The 20,749-nt window shown below is 38.9% G+C and overlaps 1 protein-coding gene across 1 annotated transcript in view; it reads left to right on the top strand.

The window, feature by feature from the left end:
* SATB2 (SATB homeobox 2) overlaps positions 1–20,749 on the top strand; it is a 189,364-nt gene that overhangs the window by 168,005 nt on the left and 610 nt on the right. Inside the window, 1 exon segment of the mRNA XM_007469194.1 lies at positions 20,559–20,749. This exon segment is cut by the window's right edge and continues 4 nt beyond it. Within this exon segment, the coding sequence (XP_007469256.1) occupies positions 20,559–20,749 (191 nt within the window).

Here is a 20,749-nt window from a genome sequence, read left to right as displayed (position 1 = left end):
ACATATACTGTTTAAGTGCAATATATACATGCAAATGGTTTCTTAAATATAGTTTTTCTCATTTCAGTTTTTTTGACAATTCATGTCAGCAGTGTACTCAAAACTGTGGTACTAGAAGAGCAGAAAGGGAATTGTGGTTGACACATGTCAAATATTTCCATGTAGGTATAATTTAGGAGTATACTTTTGAGAGAAATCCTTATTTGAGTTTGTACTTCATGTGAAATGAAAGCCTCCCAAAGAGATAAAGTTAAAATAGTCAAACAGTGTGTGTAGTAAGTTAATACAGTCATTTCCTCAGTAATGAAAGGAGAGAAGCAAATTGACGGATTCTTTTGCTTGTAAAACATAATCTGGATCAAATGCATCAGTATGTTCTATCAGTTGATGATTCTTTGATATATCTTCATTTTAGAACTACTGAGGTACCAGCGGAGAAGTTTTCTTGTCACTTTATTTGCAAGAAATCAGCCAATTTATTTTGAGCTCCTAGAATAGATATGCTAGAGATGGCATGCCGTACTTTGATGATCTCTTCATGTTTGCATATGTGAAGCACAGTTGTCCAGTACACTCTATGAACATGTAATGTCCTCTGTGTTCTATGGCACCATTACTCACGTATAGAACGTGTATGTAATCAGTTCCTATTTTATGTCACATTCATCTGCATCTGCAGCATTTCAAAGACCAGTCTGAAACATCTTGGCACAGATGGGGAAAGCAGAGTTGCTTATAAGTTCCAGAACTACAAAGACACAGATCAAACATATGATATTAATAAATAGCTTGGATGGGGGGAGGGGAAGGATTAAAAATTAGGTTATTTATTTAGAAAGTTGAAACTCTCCATTTGTGATCATTACTCTGTTCTTGAAAGGAAATAGGTGCTGGATTTTGTGTTTTGTGTTTTTGCTCCAATCCTCACGTTTCCCTCCTCCCCCTTCCTCATGTTTTGAATTAAAACCTAAAGACAGACTGAAAGAGTATATATAACTGCAAAAAGGATGTGGTAAATCATGGCAGAAGTTTGTGATCTCACAGACATGGTGGTGTCAGGGGCTGAAGACCAGAGGCGAATCCTTAGCTTCCAGTGGATTTACTTGAAATCCTTCACCCTTGTAGCCTATCATGGATAATAGCACATCATGGATAATTACATTTTTACAAACGGTAGAGAAAATCATTTTGACACACACATAGTATTTTCTAGCCAGACCAGCTTTTCAATCTTTTACAGCTTTCATGCATTAAGGCTCATATTTTCTTTGTTTATTTTTAAAATATTATCATTAATAATAGGTTTGTTCTGCGGTCAACCTCTGAGTAGAAGATACTGAGGAAGACCCTTTTTTCCCTATTTGCCCTAAGTCAAACATTCGATACCTTTTCCTTTGTAGAATTTTGTGTTACTCGTGTTTTTCATTTAAAAAGTTATGGCAACCAAATTTTCATGGAGATTTTTAGGAGTTTTGGTCATTTTTCAGCTCATTGCTATGTGAAACAGAATGAATTATGTTTAGTGACCAATCACTGGGGGAAAAAAAACAACAGAAGAAGAAGTCATAGAAGAAATACTGTCATTGACTTTGCACTACCATGAGATGATGTGAATTCTGACCAGGTGAACCTAAAGAAGGCTGTCCCCATTAGCCACTTAGCTGCTTCAGAATTCCAGGGCCCAGAAAAAACTGGGGGACAATATTCACTTTCTTAACCCTTTCTGATCAGATGTGGTATTTCATTTTGAAAATGAAATTAATTCCCCTGAGGCCTTTGAAACTTTAATAATACCCAATAAATAAAATCATATCTAATAACTCAACGGTTTCATTTGGCACCATCATCGTCTTCTAGATGTACTGCAACTGCAGAAACATAAATACTTGCAGGCTTCGAAAGCCCAGTTTCTATTTGCTAAATAAACTTAGCTGCTTTAAATTCCTCTGTGTATAGTCATTAATACAATCCACTTTGACAGCATTTAATTAAAGTGCTTTTCTCTATTAAATTCATTAAAAGTTCTCCCCCAACCCCACAATGTGTATAACTGCTTTCCAGATGCTGAGTGGCAGGGACCTGTGAGGCTCACTTTAAATAACTTCTCATTTCTCTTTGAAAATGTTTATTACATTCAGTTTAGAAACTGTTAAGTATGACTTAGAAAGAAAGTCAGATTTCAGGACATGCTCATCCCTTCAGCGATTTCTTAAAAAAAAAATTAGTTTAACTCATCTGAATAAGCATTTATTTTCTGCATGCTCTTGTTATACTGTGTCAGCACTCCTAGGCACTTAAGCTGGGAGGTAATAAAGATACGATTTCCATATCAGGGTTGGCGAATTTGCATTAGTTCTCAGCAGGTCTTGGCTTGAATGCCTTTTCCTGCAGATTCAGGGAGAGTGAGCTGAACAGTCCAGTATTAATAGATTATTGACAGTTTAATGTCTTGGCACCTACTTAGCCCATGAAGTATAATAACCAGGAAGCTGTCTGATATGAAAGCAGTCAATAGCATTCAATCAAAACCTTTCAGTTAATTGCTGGTTGACCTTAGAGATTTCCTTTAGGCAATGCCGTCTTCAGTTTAGACCAAAAGGACTGTATTTATTTGTAGAGTTTATTCAGAGATGATTATTTAATATCCATTGCTCCAGTATATGTGGTAAAATTTGCCTTTTCTGTGTCTACCACATGAATTGTCTTTTTGGCAGTGCTTTTCACAAATATTCCCTTTACCAGCTCTACTTTGAAAATATCTCATTAAATCTGTTCTCTTCTCAGAAATAGAAAGTTGGGAATCTTGAGGGAACACATGATCAAGTGTTTTAATATGATAATAGAGTTTGTTTTTTTTTTTCTTTTTCTGCGGTACGCGGGCCTCTCACTGTTGTGGCCTCTCCCGTTGCAGCGCACAGGCTCCGGACGCGCAGGCTCAGCAGCCGGCCGTGGCTCACGGGCCCAGCCGCTCCGCGGCACATGGGATCTTCCCGGACCGGGGCACGATCCCGTGTCCCCTGCATCGGCAGGCGGACTCTCAACCACTGCGCCACCAGGGAAGCCCGATAATAGAGTTTTGATAGAATTCTTTGCTCAGTCTGGAATTATAATTCCAACGGAGAATCTGACAAAGCTAAAAAGTATGCTCTCAATAAGGGTAATTATATAATACCTTAAAAGCACTGCACCTGAAAACAAAAATGTTCTTTAATGCCAAAATGCTTTTCTGGTCTCTGTAAGTATAAATGAGATGGCTTATATTTAGTTTCTAGATTCTTTCTGCATGGATTTTTTCCCCCCATGGTTTATTTAGTTTTAGTTGAATGTTTCTAAAAACAAATTTTAATAAAATCTAAATAAACTACAAAGGTGGCCAGGAAGCAGCAAAGGCCATTTCTGGCCCTAACTTTAAACCATTGGCCTTACTCGCTTTGGACTGTGTGGTGTTGGAACCACAGTGGTTGACTCAAAGTGGCGGCAGAAATACATACTTTGAAAATAATTTTGTTACTTTCCTTTCTTTTTGGTTCTTCCCACGCGAGTTAACGTCATTGTTTCTCCTCTAAGGATAGGCATTTAATATTTGTTTTGGAAAAGACCTACAGTGCTTTCCATGGCATTGTGTAGATAGGCGGCATTTCTTCGCATTTCATTCCATTGAGGGCCATTACTGTCTCAGGCTTTATTGTGCTACCTGTGATCCATTTTTAAGCAAATACATCTAGTTTTTATAATTTTCTCTCATTGTTACTTGTTGTTTTGCCGCCAGCAGCTTTTTTTTTTTGGTCATAGAAACTGTCTGCTGCAGGCCTTTTGAATTCTCTTGATAGTAGAAATATTTCTGGAGATTGGGGAGGGGGAGAGTGAAGCAAGCTGATGAATATGTCAGTTTTTATCCCTGACAACAGTGACACCCAGAACGCATGTCTCTGAATATCAGTAATTTTCAGGCAGATAATTGGGGGTGGGGGGGGCAGGGGCGGAATTAAAGAACTGCTTGAGCCGCTGTATGGTACTGGTGGCTTGTGCCAAGTGTGTGTGTCTGTGAGTCTAGTAAGTCATTACGAACTAGTGTGATTTAGCCCTTTTCAGTACTAAATGTATTTTTAAATGAGTGTCGGTGTGAACTGGCCACTTTTTCCCCCCTTACGGCTGTTAGACGTGTTCTAATTTTTAAGCAAGTCTTTAAAAAGTCTTTAAGAAGACTTTTGGTCTATATAATATGGCTATTACCAATACAGAAGTATTCTGGAAGTTTTAGGATAAATTTTAAGTTTCCACTATTCTCTCGAAACACAGTGCCTGACCCTGTGCTAAGTGCTGAGTGTGTAGAGGAGAATGTAACACAGAATCTATCCCTAAGGAGCTCACAGATTCGTGGAGAGACAGGTGTGTGGACAGATGACTGTAGTACAGCATGTAAGTAAGTACAGAGAAAGAAAAGCACAAAAGATGGGCACATATGCCCCAAACCGAGTGGGCCGGAGGACCCAGAAGGCTTCCAGGAAACAGTGCTGCTAGGGTTCCTTACAGAATTCCTCACTGGAGGAGCTTTCCAGGTAGAGGGGACAGAGGAGGCAAAGGCACTGAGATTAGAGGGGCAAAACAGCACGAGGGTGGGAACTATAGTTTTTAGAACCATTGGAGCACAGCCTGAAAGGCAGGGTTCAGGAGCAAGGACGGAGCAGGGTCACGTGCTGCACTCAGATCATGGAGCTTTCTTGGATGTGCGAGAGGCCTTGACCCATCCTGAGACCACTGAAGGCCTTTCGCAAGATGCTGTGTTGGCTGTGGCCGGGAGGCCTTCTGCGAAGTAATTATTACTAATTCAGGCAAGAGATTTTAAAGTCTAAATAACAGCAGTGAGAGAAGAATGGAAAGGGGAAAATTAACCAGCAGCACGTGGGATTGGCTAGATGTGGAGGCTCAGAGGAGGGGCAAGAAGTCAGCGAGAACTCTCAGATCCTAGCTGGGGCAAGGTGGGGTCTTGGAACACCAGTCGAGAGCAGTAATGATTAATTCCCTGATAATGTCAGTTGTAAGTGTGTTTGTTTTGTACTGAGTTTTCAGCTATTAAATTAAATCCACCCCTAAGCAGATTCACATTTGGAAGTGTAATGACTTGACAGTTCTAGTTTCTGAGGACGACCTACACAGGATAAGCAAATATGCTTAGAAAAGCCAAGGCAACGTGGCACAGAGACAAAATTGGACTTGCTTTGTGAATCTGAGTAGATAACGATGCTGCATGACCGGCCTCATGGGAATATAATGGTTCATCTGCAGCTTGGAGACTAGAATCTTCCTTGTGGGAAAAGGAATTGCCAATCCAGTTACTTTGTCCCGGGGAATTAGGAACTGCGATTTCTCTTCCCAGTGACCATCCTTGGTACCCTGGGAGCAAAAGACTTATTTTCTTGAGTAAACCAGGGTCTGAGTAAGAGTGCCTGGCCCTGTCTGCTTTTCCTCTCGCACCTGGTGTATTTAGCACAAAGTTTAGAAGCAAAAGTTTCTCCATACCTGATTACCATTAGTAAGATGATAGATGTGGACAATGTAAACCCAATATCCTCAAAATGAATTAAACATGGTTTCAAATTTAAAAGAATACTCTAGAATTAACCTTTCGGAAGTTTCACCTCACATGATTTAATTTTTCCATATTCTTTTTTCCTTGAAAGAAAATAAAACCAAGGAAGCCAGTCTCTGATGAAATTAAATGAAATTGAAAACTAAAGGCTGTGTTTGATAAGCTCTCATTTGACACCTTTTCACTGCTAAGTCACAGGGAATCTCTGTTGACACTCCCTAGAGATCAGTGGCCCTTAACTCACAGTCTGAGGGGAAAACCCTTCTTTGATCATTTGACTTTGTTTACCCAGTTTGGACATTAGGGAATAATAAACCATAATATGTCCGTGGTGTGGTAATTCTAGATACTTTGTCTTTTACCAGAGTGGTTGATTATAATGCACTGCTTGAGATTTGCTTTCTATAAAAGGAATATTTGTACTTTTATGTGTTTGATTCACACAGTGCAGTTTTCTCAAGTCCTGTTATTAAGTGGTTACATCCAGAAAGCAAAAAATATGCTGAGGTAGTATTTTGTTGGTGAACATCTAATATTTTCACTAACCATAACTGTCAGATTGTTCTGACTTCTGAGGGCCCCAACTGTAAAAATTATACAGAAAATGTGGCCTATCAAGGGATTCTAAACAGCCCCACGTGAGACCTCAAACACATGGATTACCTTCTTTCTTCCCCCCACTCCCCTAGTAAAAAATCTATCCAAACACCCTTTCTCCTTAAATAATTTAAACACTCTTCTTTAAGAAGCTGGAATGCAACATAACTGCAGTGTCACTAGTGCCATTACAATTATGGGGATTTTTCATCTTATACTGAGTCTTGGCTGAGTTGTGTCAGGCAAAATCTCTCTTTTTCGTTCTGGCAAATTTTGACAAAATTGGGTATATATATATTTTTAAATGGTATCCAAAGATAGAAAAAGTAAAAATTCCTTTATTACCCACTCAAAATTAACATTTGGGAGAGGAACTTCTCCATAATGTATTATAATTTTTCTTAACTTGTTTGTCTTCACTTTTAACCATACACTTGAAACATTGAATAGTTTCCTCTGTCATTTTTAGTGTTATTTTTATATTTTAATTGGAAGATGTTTATTCACACTAAAATGAATTTTTGTTCAAAACTTTTAAACAGAATAATTTTTGTATTTTTCCCAATTTTCCACCTAAACAGCAGTAAGGGCATGTTTGTTATATGTTAGACTCAGGGGTTTGTGATTTGTGGATCAGAGTTCAATTTTGTGTATGCATTTTCTCATCCAAAGAATAAATACAACAGGACCTATCACCATTGTGAGATTAGTTTGTTATTGTTTTTAAGAAACAAGAAGTCCAAAGGATGGCGAACCACTTTGAATACATACTAATTATAGGATTTGAATGATTAAATTTAACATACAACCTCCAACTCACATCATATAATCTGTATGTAAATCAGAAAGAATGATGTTTTAGTTCAATGAAGCTTATATAATTTATTGAGATCCTATGACTTAAAGTGTACACATTGTTTCCCCCCATATCATCTTTGTTTCTAAGTCATTCTTTACCAAATAGGTGTTTTCAAGTTATTTTTGTCATTGGATTTCTAAATAGTAAGAGATTTCTAAGTGGTTTGAATTTTGACTCTAGTGCTTTACCTCAGGAATCATTATTTTAAGTCTTCGTTGATGCAGTTCTTGGCTGCCTACATGATGTCTGTTTTTGTAGAATATATATATTCTCTACCTCCTTTAACTTAACATGTTTTCACTTAAAAGGAATTGAAACTCTGCTCTAGTTAAACTTGTTGGATGAAATTTATTTACCTGAAGCAGTTTCTGTACAAGCATAACTCAGAGATATGGCCAGTTCAGTTTCAGACCACCACAATAAAGCAAGCCAGTGTATATGAAAATGATGTTTACACTATACTGTAGTCTATTAGTTGTGCAGGAGCATTTTGTCTTAAAAAGAAAAAAAAACAATGTATAGGGCTTCCCTGGTGGCGCAGTGGTTGAGGGTCCGCCTGCTGATGCAGGGGACGCGGGTTCGCGTCCCGGTCTGGGAAGATCCCACATGCCGCGGAGCGGCTGGGCCTGTCCCCCCAAAGGGGAAAGGCCACAACAGTGAGAGGCCCGCGTACCGCAAAAAAAAAAAAACAAAAAAAAAAACAACGTATATACCTTAATTTAAAAATACTTTACTGCTAAAAAAATGCTACCCATCATCTGACAATGTGGGGTTGCCACATTCAATCTGTAAAAAACACAATATCTGAGAAGTACAATAAAGCAAAGCTCAATAATGTATTCCATTCTTTTAAGCTTACCTTGAATCAGTTTTAAAAAGTCAAATTTCAGAGCTTACTGGGTCATGCATGTATCACTGGCATTTGATGAAGTTGTTTTCATTTGGTTTACATTTTACTTCACTTGAGAATTACTTAGCCAACTAGATTAACTGTTTAAGAATTCTAATGGATCATTCTCATCCTGAACCTTTGCACATCTTTCTCTCTTGCCCTTTTGCCATTGATGAAGTGTCATGAACTTCCACATTGGTTCTTTTAATACCATTATGAATTCCAGGTACGTATATCATCCTAACGTTTTACACTCTCCATTATCTTTAACTTAACTTTAACTTGATGTAGGAGCTCTTCTTTCATTCATGCTGGTACAAAAGCCACTCTTTTCTCAACTATACCAATGAAACAAGTCATGCAGTCATTTAGAAATCAGAATCCCAGAGGTAACTGTCAGCTCTGGTCATGTTACTCTTTACTCATTTTAACTCAAATATAAGGTCTTTAAAGACACTTTAATATTATCTGTACCTTGAATCTGATCTTCAAAAGATAGGCCTTCTCTATTCATTTTGAGGCAAAGTTTTGTGTTTTGAGACGACATTGTGAAAGGTGGTGGAGGTGTATGGAAACAGGAGGAAATGGATGCTCATGGGTGTCGGGCAAATGGGATTGGGGTAGGTGGGCTGGGAGATGGTTTCTCCCGGGAAGAAGGATACATGGTTGTGGCCTGGACTTTCCTGAAGAGTCTCTGCTCTTCCTGAATTCTCCCATGAGTTCTGTTATGTTTGTGGAATGATTTTGGTCACGTTAGGTCCTAGATGGGAAGATAAACCTATTTATCATATGACGCTGATGAAGGGAAAGTTAAAATTGCCATTAGGTTCAATATATGTCTATGTTTTATCTCTCTTACATTCTAATAGGAGAGAGAATTGTTTTTTATGTGTCATGGAGTCTATTTGATTGAAATATGGCTACTCATCTTGACCCTGCTTAATTTGCTATCAGCTCATCTCCTTACATTGGAAAAGCAGCTCACCCAGCTAGCTACCTCTTCAGGGTTTACAGATTCTGGGCACTCCCCAAAGTCAGATTGATGACTATGACACATTTTTTAACCCAAACCATACCAAAGTCGTTGGTATAGTTGTTCTCAATTTGTTACCAAAGAGGAAATGATATAAGCCAAAGGCTGTTTTAAGAAGCTTCCTCTCAACCCCCAAGTTTATTTTAACAGATTATTGTGTCACAGTGTTTTTATGCTTTGATCTTTGGCCAAAGTGTTTATTTTGAGAAACAATTATTAAACTGCATTAAAAACATACACGATGTTCCAATACCATCTTGGTTACAATATTAAAGGAAACTCAGACTAAGGCTGGATGAAATTGAACACATATTTCCATGTTAGACTTCCTACCGTTTTGCTTGTTTGTATTGATTTCTCTCGACATGGTCTTCTTTTATTGAACTCTACTCTTTTTTTTTGGCTCTTATTCTCTTCCCCGACCCCCGACCCCCAACCCCCTTCCCATAGCTGTATGTGCTAAGAGCAATTGTAAAAGGAGACCAACTAATATTAAACCTGCCTGGAGTCAAAATGTAATCTAACACCTGTAGTCCGCAATTTGTCATCGCTTTATGGATACTTTTTTTTTTTAATAACAGATTTCCTGAGTTTTGACCTTAGGATACTGTATAATCCAAAAAAAGCAACAAAACTAAACCACGGTTTTTAATAAGTCTTATAATGTTAGGATGTGAAATTAGAACCATAAGAGCCAACTCGAGTAACATCATTTGAAGTTAGAAATAGTGCTGAGTTGTGTACCTAGGCGGATATGTTTTGCCTGTGAAAATGTCTCTGAAAGATAAAGTCAGGAGGCAAATCGTAATGCATGTGTACTTTCTCCTACACTCGTTCTTTCAGACTTTCCTAGGTGACTGAGATCAAGTAAGGATGTTACTAACTGTAAGGTCCATTTTGTATTTTATAGTAAAGTGCTTGGTTTTCATTAGGGGAAAGACAAGGCTATATATTCAAAGTGATTCATGTGGTAACAGAGTTTTCAAACTTTTTGGTGTCAGGGTCCCCTTTCACTCTTACTATTAAGGACTCCAAAAATGTGCATATCTATCAATATTTACCATATTAGAAATTAGTTCTGAGAAATCTTTTAAATATTTGTCTGAAAATAATTATAAATAATATTTACATGTAAATGATGTATTTTTATGAAGATAACTATCTCCAAAACAAAAAAAAAATAAGAGGAGTACCATTGTTTTACATATATATTTGCAAATACTTTTAATGTCTGACTTAATGGAAGACAACTGGATTCTCATAATTGCTTCTCATTCATTCTGATACAAAGTGTAGTTTTGGTTGAAGTAAATGAAGAAAATCAAGCGTCACACAGACATGCAATTAGGAAAGGAAGGGATATTTTAATAGCCTCCCCAGGAAATTATGATCATTCTTCTTCTATACAAAACTCTACAAGTGGTAGTTTCTTAAAGGTTAGCTGCAAAGTAGAATCTAAAATCATATCAGTGAACTTTCATACTTTTTTACATTATAATTCATTGGTCTGTCTTGCACTTTGAATGGATCTTTTACCTATTCATAATTTTGTAATATCATGCAATGCTCATTTAGAAAATATTGATATATTGAGTTATTCAGATCTTCTAAATGTTGACACATTTCATTGTATGACATATTTTTAAAAATTTCTTATATCACCGCCAGTATCATCAGGGAAGTCTTTTAAGTATTAGGGAACTGTTAAGCTTTTAGTGGAAGCTACAAGTTTTCCAAAATTCTGATTTTTGCTTGAAAGGTAAAATTTAATCATTGGCAACAAATACTACCAGTTTTTTTTTGAATTGACAGGTTTACTTTATTTTTAAGAAAATATCTGCCCCATACCCAAGTCTGAATAATCATAGTTTGCCTGTTGCTTGTTCTTTCAAGTAAAAATGATATTTATTCCAAGGCAAAGGTGCTAGTTCAGCTGTCAGCTCATACCATCTCACAAATGCTCTTTCTCATGAGAAGCATCTTAACTTTAGTATGCCACAGAAGTGCATTATGTGTATTTCCCAGTTCCTCACAGACTATTCAAATGAAGTATACTCAAGAGTTGAGATTTAATATAATTAATACATTACTGCTGCATCAAGGGTATTCTTAAATGAAAGTTGCACGTTTACTGTGTGTATGTGGCAGTGAAGAACACAACTACTGGTGAAGTTTGGTGTCACTGACTTGACTTATGCTAACAGGCCAGCAGTTTCCCCACCATTGCTTTTGTACCACCAGTACAAGTTTTAGCACCGTCAAAGAGGCAACTAATGTCTCAGTTTTGCTATGAAAATAGGTTTGATTCATGGACCTCTCTGTGGGGATATCGGGATTCCCCCAGGGGACAGTGGATCACATTTCTAAAACCGATAAAGGAGGTCATCTTAAGAGGATCCCAGGTTGTGCATATAGAAGGTGTCACCCTGAAAGGGATTATGATTATGAGGTGTAATTCCATGTGACAGATGCTTTAGCGGCAACTTCCACGTGCTAGGTGCCATGTGGAAGAGCTAAGATGTGTGCAGTATATGAATGAAAGAAATAAGACAGCTTATTGGTGGACTTTCTCCTTTGTAGATCTGTAGAATTTTGGAGTGAAGAGGACAGACAAATCTCTGAATTTGTTGCTAATTTTCATAATAAGTGTAGTTACAGGAAAATACGTGAGGCATTATACTGCTGATTCTTAAATCCTCCTCTCATTTTTTAATGACAGAAACTATTTCCGGAAACCTTACTTATGACAAGAACTCTGCTAAGTACTTAGCATGCATTATCTCACTTAATCCTCATAAAACTACAAGGAAGATTTTACAGATTAACAAACGCTGTGGCTCTGAGAAAGAAACTTGCTCACAGCTGCAAGGCTAGTAAGCATATGTGCTTTCGGGGATAAAGATTGGATTCAAAACCAGAACTTTGTGACCTCACAACTCCTGCTAATGAGGTTTATGTAAAAGCAATCTTAAGGATTATGTGATGCCCTGGAATTGTTTTTAACACACAAAAAAAATGGTTAAAAAAATATATATATATATTTGCTCTCAGATACCTGCTAGATGTAAGTTCCTATAATGAGTGACAGTTTCTGTACTTTTAAAACATAGTTTTGCTACAAATGAATAATAGAAAGAAAAAATAATAAGTTGTGCAGGACAAAAATAGTAACTGGTCTGCAATTAAAGAAAGAGAGAATATGGAATTAATCCAGTGCAGCAGAACAAAGATGTACTGAGCACTTATGTGTGCCAATATGTAGCTTATAGTCCAATAATGAGATAGATGTATAATAGTTCTATTAATTATTAATTACTAATGCTAAATTCTCCCCACTGAGGTTTTGAGCTAAAATTAATAGTCTTAAGTGCTGATTTTGAAAAAAAGGGAAAACTAGGGGGTAGAGCTAGGTTGCTGAAACTTAAGACAAATATCTCAGTTACATGGTATTTTATATATAGTATATTTTAAAAATAGCAGCACTTATTCATTTAACAAATTCTAATTGACTTATGCATGAGGGCTTTCCAGTTGTGCTAACCAATTGTTCTTATTGCCTGGTAAATATATTTTCTCAGGATTTTTAGTGGAAGAATGCTTTCCTTCTTCGGATCAACTATATTACATTCTGTTATTTTAGATGACGTAAAATTAAACAAGTAAAAATAATTCTGATATTAACTCAAATGCGGTTAGAAGTCATCTCCTATTGATGCACATCACCACGTAGGACCTGAAGCTCTGGTGAGGCTCACTCCTATGGGTGAGGCTTGTCAGAGAGAGGGGGATGTGGCCACCTGGGAGCCAATTTTAACCTATTACCTATTACCGCACTGGATCAGCCACCCTATACAGTCACCTCCTTAATAATTTCTCATTTTCTCTATATAAAAAAGACCACAAAGTCTTGGCATATTATAAGTAATCCAGTTCACCCCATAATGATACAGTGAATTATATACTTTCCTAAACTTAATCATTTAGGATCTCACTTCCTTCCCTGCAGGCAAAAGCCATTATTTTTTACACATGGCTTCCAGCTGGTTTTCATTGAGGCCTTCAAAATCTATTTGAACACTGAGCGGTTTAAGAAGAGCTGCTTTATCTTTCTTAGTCAGCTTTTGTCACAGTACCATTTTGTCCTTGTGTTTTTAAAATTTTCAGTTTCGAAGGCAGAAAAACAACATATATCCTTATTACGATTGTGTTTTGTCACTGAGCAAGGAGGTGTTGGGTTTTATTTAGAAGTTGATATCTCTTTTGAACCTTTCTTTCTTCATCGCCATCTTCATGTTCATTTATACACATGTATGTCATATTTCAGCCTGATGAGATTTTAGTGAATAAATAGGAAGGCAAGACTTATTAAACTTTTAAGTTTCTATTTGATTATGTCTTACCCATAACTTGTTCATCAACACCCAACTGTTGGAGACAGGACTCCTTACTAGAAAGCTTTGTAAATAAATAGGTCCAGTTACTATAGACACTCCATAAATATTTGATAAATGGAATTTTTTTTTACTCAACCTGAGGTCGATGGTTTTAAACATAATTTCTTTTAGACATGATAAGCACTTCTGATGAAGAAGGCAGCCATCAGTTAAATGTAAGTTTACCATTCTCTCTTTTTTTTCCCAATTTATTAATTTATTTTGGCTGCACTGGGTCTTTGTTGCTGCGAGCAGGCTTTCTCTACTTGCGGCGAGCAGGAGCTACTCTTCGTTGCAGTGCGTGGGCTTCTCATTGCGGTGGCTTCTCTTGTTGTGGGGCACGGGTTCTAGGCAAGAGGGCTTCAGTAGTCGTGGCATGTGGGCTCAGTAGTTGTGGCTCACCGGCTCTAGAGCGCAGACTCACTAGTTGTGGCGCACGGGCTTAGTTGCTCCATGGCATGTGGGATCTTCCCGGACCAGGGCTTGAACCTGTGTCCCCTGCATTGGCAGGCAGATTCTTAACCACTGCGCCACCGGGGAAGTCCCCATTCTCTTGAGGATAGAAGTGCCGATGCATCCTTCTGGTTGTTTTTATGATGGTGTTGCTATTTGTGATACTATGTTGAAAGTCCAATAATATATTGATATTATGAGCTGAGTATTTCTTACTTAGTATGTGGATACATGAATATTTCTCTTCTCTCTAGTGTTAGTGGTGGTTTCAAGTCCTACTGTGTTTTGGGCTAGATCAGAGGATGTGACTGCAGGTCACAGTAAGGGTAGACCTTACTGACAGTAGAATGCCAAGGCCCTGCTGCTCTGGCTCCGGCCCTGGCAGCCCCTCAGTTGTCATTTCTCTCTAGCAGAGGGCTGTCCGAGCTATTCCTGTGATGGCAGTGCTGGTGGCAATGTGCTGTATCTGTGCTGTCTAGTATGGTATTGCACAGGGTGGTTATCTAGCACTGGAAATGTGGCTCATGTGACTGAGGGAACTCAGTTTTTTCTTTTTTTAGTTTTAATGAATTTAGATGTCAATAGCCGTATGTGGCTAGTATCTGCTGTACTGGGTGGCACAGCTCTGACATGCTGCCTTCCTTGCAGTTCTTCAAATATACCACATGTACTCCTGCCTCCCTGCCTTTTCACTTGCTGTTTCCCTTGGTCTGCTTTGCTCTTTTTCATGGTTTGGTCCTCACTTCCTTCAGGCCTCTGCTCAAATCCTACCTCCTTAGGGAGCATTCCTTGAACCACCGAATCTAAAATAACTTCCTCTGCCCCCAGTTCTCCTTCTTAAGCTTGGCTCTATTTTTGCTTATAGTATTTATTACTACCTGATATCTTATTTATGGTCTGTCTCCTCTACTCTAGAGCCTTTGTTCAATTTTCTTATGTGATTTTGCACACAGAAGACAGGAGAACATAATGTTTAAGGGCATGGGATTTAAAATCATATATGTTTTAGATATCCAATCCTGCTAATTGGAAGCTATGAGGCCTCACACAAATTACCTATATTCTCTGAACCGCAGTTTTCTCATCATAAATGGAGTAAAAATGCTTACTCCAGGATTACTGTGAAAATAAAATATATTTATAGCATTTAGGCCAGTGTTAGGCTCATAATAAACTTTGCATGAATGCCAGCACCTATTATTAATAGTATTATCATTATTATTGAAGCCACCTTGATATTTCACTGCTGTGAACCCTAAGAAACTAACAATAGAAGCTACAAAAAAAGAAAGAGACTTTTAAATAAACCTTTTAAAACTCTCTTTGTAGAAATTATCAATATCAGAAATGAATTGCTGACCAGATTAATTTAAGTTGAGTTGTGATGGAGAAAAATCCAAACCAAAATGAGATAGGATGAATTGTCAGGCTTCAGTTTGCAAAGGTCAAGAGGAAAGGGATGGATAGCTATCTTTACAGAATGATATATTCTGTTATTTGGGAAAGTCATGTGAAGAGAGATGAGAGACTTTAGGAATAGAAAGGTCAACTGCTAGGCCTATTTTGAAAAAGGGGAAAAAGGATGAGTCTGGAAAGTGTGCAGACTTGGGCAGATTTACATAAATATCTGGGTAGCTGCTCCACTATACTTACATTTTTTAAAAAAAATACCAGAAAACAATAATCTGGGCTTGGGAAGAACTTGTTAGGAAAGAGCATATCTCTGTTCAGATGGCAGGGCATCCTCTGTCTTGCTTGCAGTAACTGTAAATTTTGTGGTTTCAAAAAGTCAATCAGCCAGAAATATATGCGTGAACTGTCAGATGAGCTGAGGAACAGGATGGCGTGTAGTCCATCCAGCGAGAATCAATGGCATGGCCCCAGGCCGGAGTTACTCAGGGTACTGGCTGGGGACAGGGACCAAACTTGAGTCATTCTAGTTAACAAACAAGGAGTTTCAAACATCTCTGAAAAGTTCGGACAGAAAAACTAAAATTCTCTTAAGTGGGTGTTCAGAAACCTGTCCTATGAAGACGAGACTAAAAGAGTTGGCATTAGTTAGTGAAGATGTGGGGAAGTGCAGAAAAGGCGACTGGATCCTGCTGTTTAGATGGAGGGTTTGGGGAGAGCATTTGGACTGATTTCCCTGCCTGGGGAATACCACATCGTAAGCAGTAGGCTCTGCTCTGTTTTTGTTCAGAGTATTTACACCACTGGAAGAAGCACTACACGACAGTAAGAAGAATTTCCTGATTGTTTGTCAGGTGGCTAGTGAGGAAATGTATGCAGTTCTTTTTTTTTTTTTTTGCGGTACACGGGCCTCTCACTGTTGCGACCCCTCCCGTTGCGGAGCACAGGCTCCGGACGCGCAGGCTCAGCGGCCATGGCTCACGGGCCCAGCCGCTCCGCGGCACGTGGGATCCTCCCGGACCGGGGCACGAACCCGTGTCCCCTGCATTGGCAGACGGACCCTCAACCACTGCGCCACCAGGGAAGCCCTGTATGCAGTTCTTTTTGCTAAAAATTATAGAAGACAATAAATAACTCTCTGCCTGGAGTAATCAGAACATTTCAGGGGAATGAAGATAGTTGGGACAGAGTAACTTGGGGACTCTTTTCATCTCAGATATTATGAATATTGTGCTCCTTCCTATCTGCTTGAAGATACCAGAAATATTATTTAACCTTCTTCATGTAAATATTGTCATGGCTCCCAACTCAATATAGAGCATCGCCTGACCTGACGCAGGATATCTCACTTTGTAGATCATTTCCATTGCTGCTAGCTCTCTGAGAAACATCTTCCTCTCCTCTGATGGCAGCCTCATTGTCATTGTTCCGTGGAAACCTACCATCTTAGACTGACAGCTCTCTGTGTTTAAAATTTCCAATTTTGAGGGTGTTCCTGAGATGCTCCGTGTTTCTAGGTTGTTCTGGATCCAAGTAGCACCTTCACAAGGAACTGTGAGGACTAAATGAGTTAATCCATGTAGAGTTCTTAAAACTGTCTGGCACAGAGTAAGCATTCAGTAAGTGGTGGCTACTGTGATTATTGTTTCTCCGTTTCATGTGTGGCTTCTCTGTATCTCTGTGTTACTACTGCTAGGTTCAAAGTTAGAACCGGGGGTGAAATAGGCCAATTGGTGGGACCTCAGGAGAAGAACGAACCCTATCGTGCAGAAAGATTATAGTAACTTCAAAGTATAGTTTTGGAAAATCTCTTTAAATCTAACCAATGCACAATGGAAAACCCCTAAAGAACCAATCTAATTATTTAATTAAGTGGAACCGTTATGCTGACTTTTACTACAGAAGGCAAGGATAATTTTAAAAATGGGGCATTTTAATTCTCTTTTGTTTTCCAATTATCGCAATTGCTGTAAAAGGGGGTCCTTGTGCTTGAGTGTACATGTTCTGTGAGTACATATTCCTATGTAATTTCAGTCTCTCTCTCTCCTTCTTACCGACCCCCCCCTCAAAAAAAATCTTCACCTGTTGATGTAGAGGTTCATTTACTACAGTGCTCAAGATGCCCAGATTACAATCTTACAACCTCAGAGCAAATATCTTCCTGCCATCAAAGCTGCCATGAGCAGCGTGGGTCCACTGTGCAGATCTCCTCTCCCTGCCAGCTATAGTTAGGATGTTGAAGTAATGGAGCTCTCACTTTTTTGCTGATGCCTGCTTACCACAGCAGACCACATGCGTTTACTCTTAGTTGAAAGGGGTAAAGAAAATGCCAAGAACATTCATTTTAATTGGTCGACACCATATGGACCTTCAGTGCCACTGTTTATGGTCCTCTGTTTTACATTTCTTTCTGCCACCAGCCATCAGCTTATTATAAAGGGTATTATTTGCATTTGATTATCCTTTTATTGTTATTTTGATTGTTACTTGTTATGAATTATTATTTTAAAAGTTTCATCCTCTTCTGTTACCTAAGTAACAATGTCATCTGCCCGAATGTCTATTAAACTCTACAGAAAAGACTGACATTTTCACATCGGTAAGAAATTAGTTTTTCATCAGGTAGTCCCTGAGACTAGGATAAATGGCAGAGATTGTTTTCTTAAATGCTTGCTTTGATGTTGATGTTTTGTAGTTTAAAAAAAATTCATCATCTGGGTAGTGCGTGGTGGTGCTGGTAGTGGTGGTACCAATGTTTCTCTCACGTAACTAGACATGCTTTCTTCTTCATTGACTGGACTGAGTTCCCCCTGAACTTTGGAAAATGTTTAATTTGTTACTCTAACATGGAAAACACCACCTGAAATAGGAGAGAATGGTAAAAGAGAAACATGTGTTTTTTAAAAAAGTGAACTCACTATTCTTAAAGGTCTTGGGAACTTCCAGGACGTTAGACACTGATCTGAGTGGAGGAAATTCGGTCATTGCCTTTGGAGTTGACATAATACTTTCTAACGGGAACCTTCCTGGTAGCCTTTTGCTGTTATAGCACTGCCGCTGATGTTGAAAGGTGTGAGCAGCGGCTGAGTTCCTCTTCAGGGTCCCACGCGCCCTCTCCAGGAAGCCCTTCTCACATAGGCCTCTGAGGGGCACAGGGGCGAGTTGTTTGGACAATCTCCTCTGTATTGCTTTCTCTTTCTTTAGTCAGATTGAAAAAGTTCATAAATAAATATTAAAATGGGAAAGTATTTCATGCAGAGATGACGCTGAAGAAGCAGTTATGAGGATCAAGAATAAACTTGCCTAACTAGTGTCAAACGACAAAACTAAACCAATGTAGTAATCAGTTTGATGTCATTCATTCAAGGGGAACAATCCATGGGTTGTAGGGGGTACAGTTCCTCACAAGCAGTGGAACACTCTTCCGGAGGGATTTTGGGCCAGTGTGATAGAGCATTAGAAGTGGCGACACAGAAAACAGGGCATGATTGTCCGGGGTTGCATATCTGACCTTATTTAGAAAGATCAGAGAGCAAAGAAGTGAGTGTGGAGCCCAGAGCTGGCGTTGCATTCGGGGATTTGCTGACAGGATACTGTGTTTCTGGTCAAGCAGAGCATTTATAGCAACATGAAAGTTCAATCTGCTGATGTGGCACCCCAGGCAGGAGTGGCTCCAACTTGGATCTAGTATTTAAATACTAGAGGTTTTTTTTTTTGGTTTTGTTTTGTTTTCTAATGAGTGGGGAATAGGTAGAAATGAAAGAGAAATTTAAATTAATTACAACTAGAAAACCTTGACATGAAGAATAACAACAAAAAATAAAGGAAGTGGATTTTGCAGAACAAAGGATGAATAGTTTGTTCTCTAGCCTCTGCTGGACTGGTGGCTAGGATTCCTGGTTTTCACCCAGGCTACCCAGGTTCAATTCCTGGGCAGGGAACCAAAATCTTGCTTCAAGCCACCACTCACTGCTGTCTCCTTGACATCAGTAATATTGAGGAGGTCCATTTATATGAGTATAATCTAGTCATTTAAAGGGCATAATTTAATAAAAAATTATGTCTTTTAATTAATTTGGAAGTTTTTATATTTTTAAAAAACATTCTTGTTTAAGGATTAAGATCAGGGCTAAAAGAAAATAAACAAAAGTTGTTCTTAGTTTTATGGAGAATTGATTTTCTGACTCAAATACTGACTTATTCCACTGTTATACTCTAAGAGTAATTATGAGGCTGATATAATAATGACTATCATTTATCGGATGTTTGCCCTAAGCCAGAGGTGAACAAACTCTGGCCCATGGACCAAATCCAGTCTGCCACCTGTTTTTTTTTTTTTTTTTTAAATTAATTAATTAATTAATTTGGCACGTTGGGTCTTAGTTGTGGCACGCAGGATCTTTCATTGCGGCGCATGGGCTTCTCTCTAGTTGTGGCGTGTGGATTTTTCTCTCTCTAGTTGTGGCGCGTGGGCTTAGTTGCCTTGCGGCACGTGGGATCTTAGTTCCCAGACCAGGGATTGAACCCGAGTCCCTTGCATTGGAAGGCAGATTCTTTACCACTGGACCACCAGGGAAGACCCTGCTACCTGTTTTTATAAATAAAGTTTATTGGAACATAGCCATGCTCATTTGTTTATGCTCACACTATAGAGATGAGGCATCACAACAGAGACGGTATGGCCCTACTAAGGCTAAAATATTTCCTATTTGGCCCTTTGCTGAAAAAGTTTGTCAACCTCTGGTTTAAGGCAAGCACTGTTCTTTACATGCATTATGTCATTTAATCCTTCCAACATCCCTAGGAAGTCAGTGTCTTATCTTTCTTTCATAGGTGATGAAATTGAGGCTTAAAGATGTTTAGTGTCTTGCACAAGGACACCCAGCTAAGGGGAAGAGTCTGGACGTGAGCCTGTGTGATCACGTGTGATGTGAGCCTGCACTTTTCCTCTGGGTCCGGTCTCTGTCGTTGGGCTTCAGAGAGGTGGCACACCACGCTGGTTAACAGCAAGGCCCTGGAGCCAGATCCTTTGAATTCGAATGACCTTTGGCAACAAATGACTTAACTTCTTTGTGCCTCAGAATGCAGACATTACTATTATTAACCTCTTGCTTTGTAGAGGAGATTCTGAATCTCCAGAAATTCTTTTAAGTTTTCAGAAGACCTGAACTTACCATGACTACAGCATCACTACAGTGCTAGCTAGACAGCACGTATTTCACCGGGACGACGGCTTTTGAAAGGTGAGATTGTGAAGCACATGTTAATTTTGTTTAAATTTTAATTATCAGGTCCTGCACAGGCAGCAGTCTCAGCCAGCCAAGGAGAGCTCCCCTCCCAGAGAAGAAGCGCCTCCCCCGCCTCCTCCGACTGAAGACAGTTGCACCAAAAAGCCTCGGTCTCGCACAAAGATCTCTTTGGAAGCCCTCGGGATCCTCCAGAGCTTCATCCATGACGTGGGCCTGTACCCTGACCAGGAAGC

This window comes from Lipotes vexillifer, unplaced genomic scaffold (genome assembly GCF_000442215.2).
Source record: "Lipotes vexillifer unplaced genomic scaffold, Lipotes_vexillifer_v1.1 scaffold648, whole genome shotgun sequence".
In the NCBI taxonomy this organism is placed as follows: Eukaryota; Metazoa; Chordata; class Mammalia; order Artiodactyla; family Lipotidae; genus Lipotes; species Lipotes vexillifer.
The sequence above is the reverse complement of the archived record's forward strand: the minus strand, read 5'-3'. Positions and strand labels throughout refer to the sequence as shown.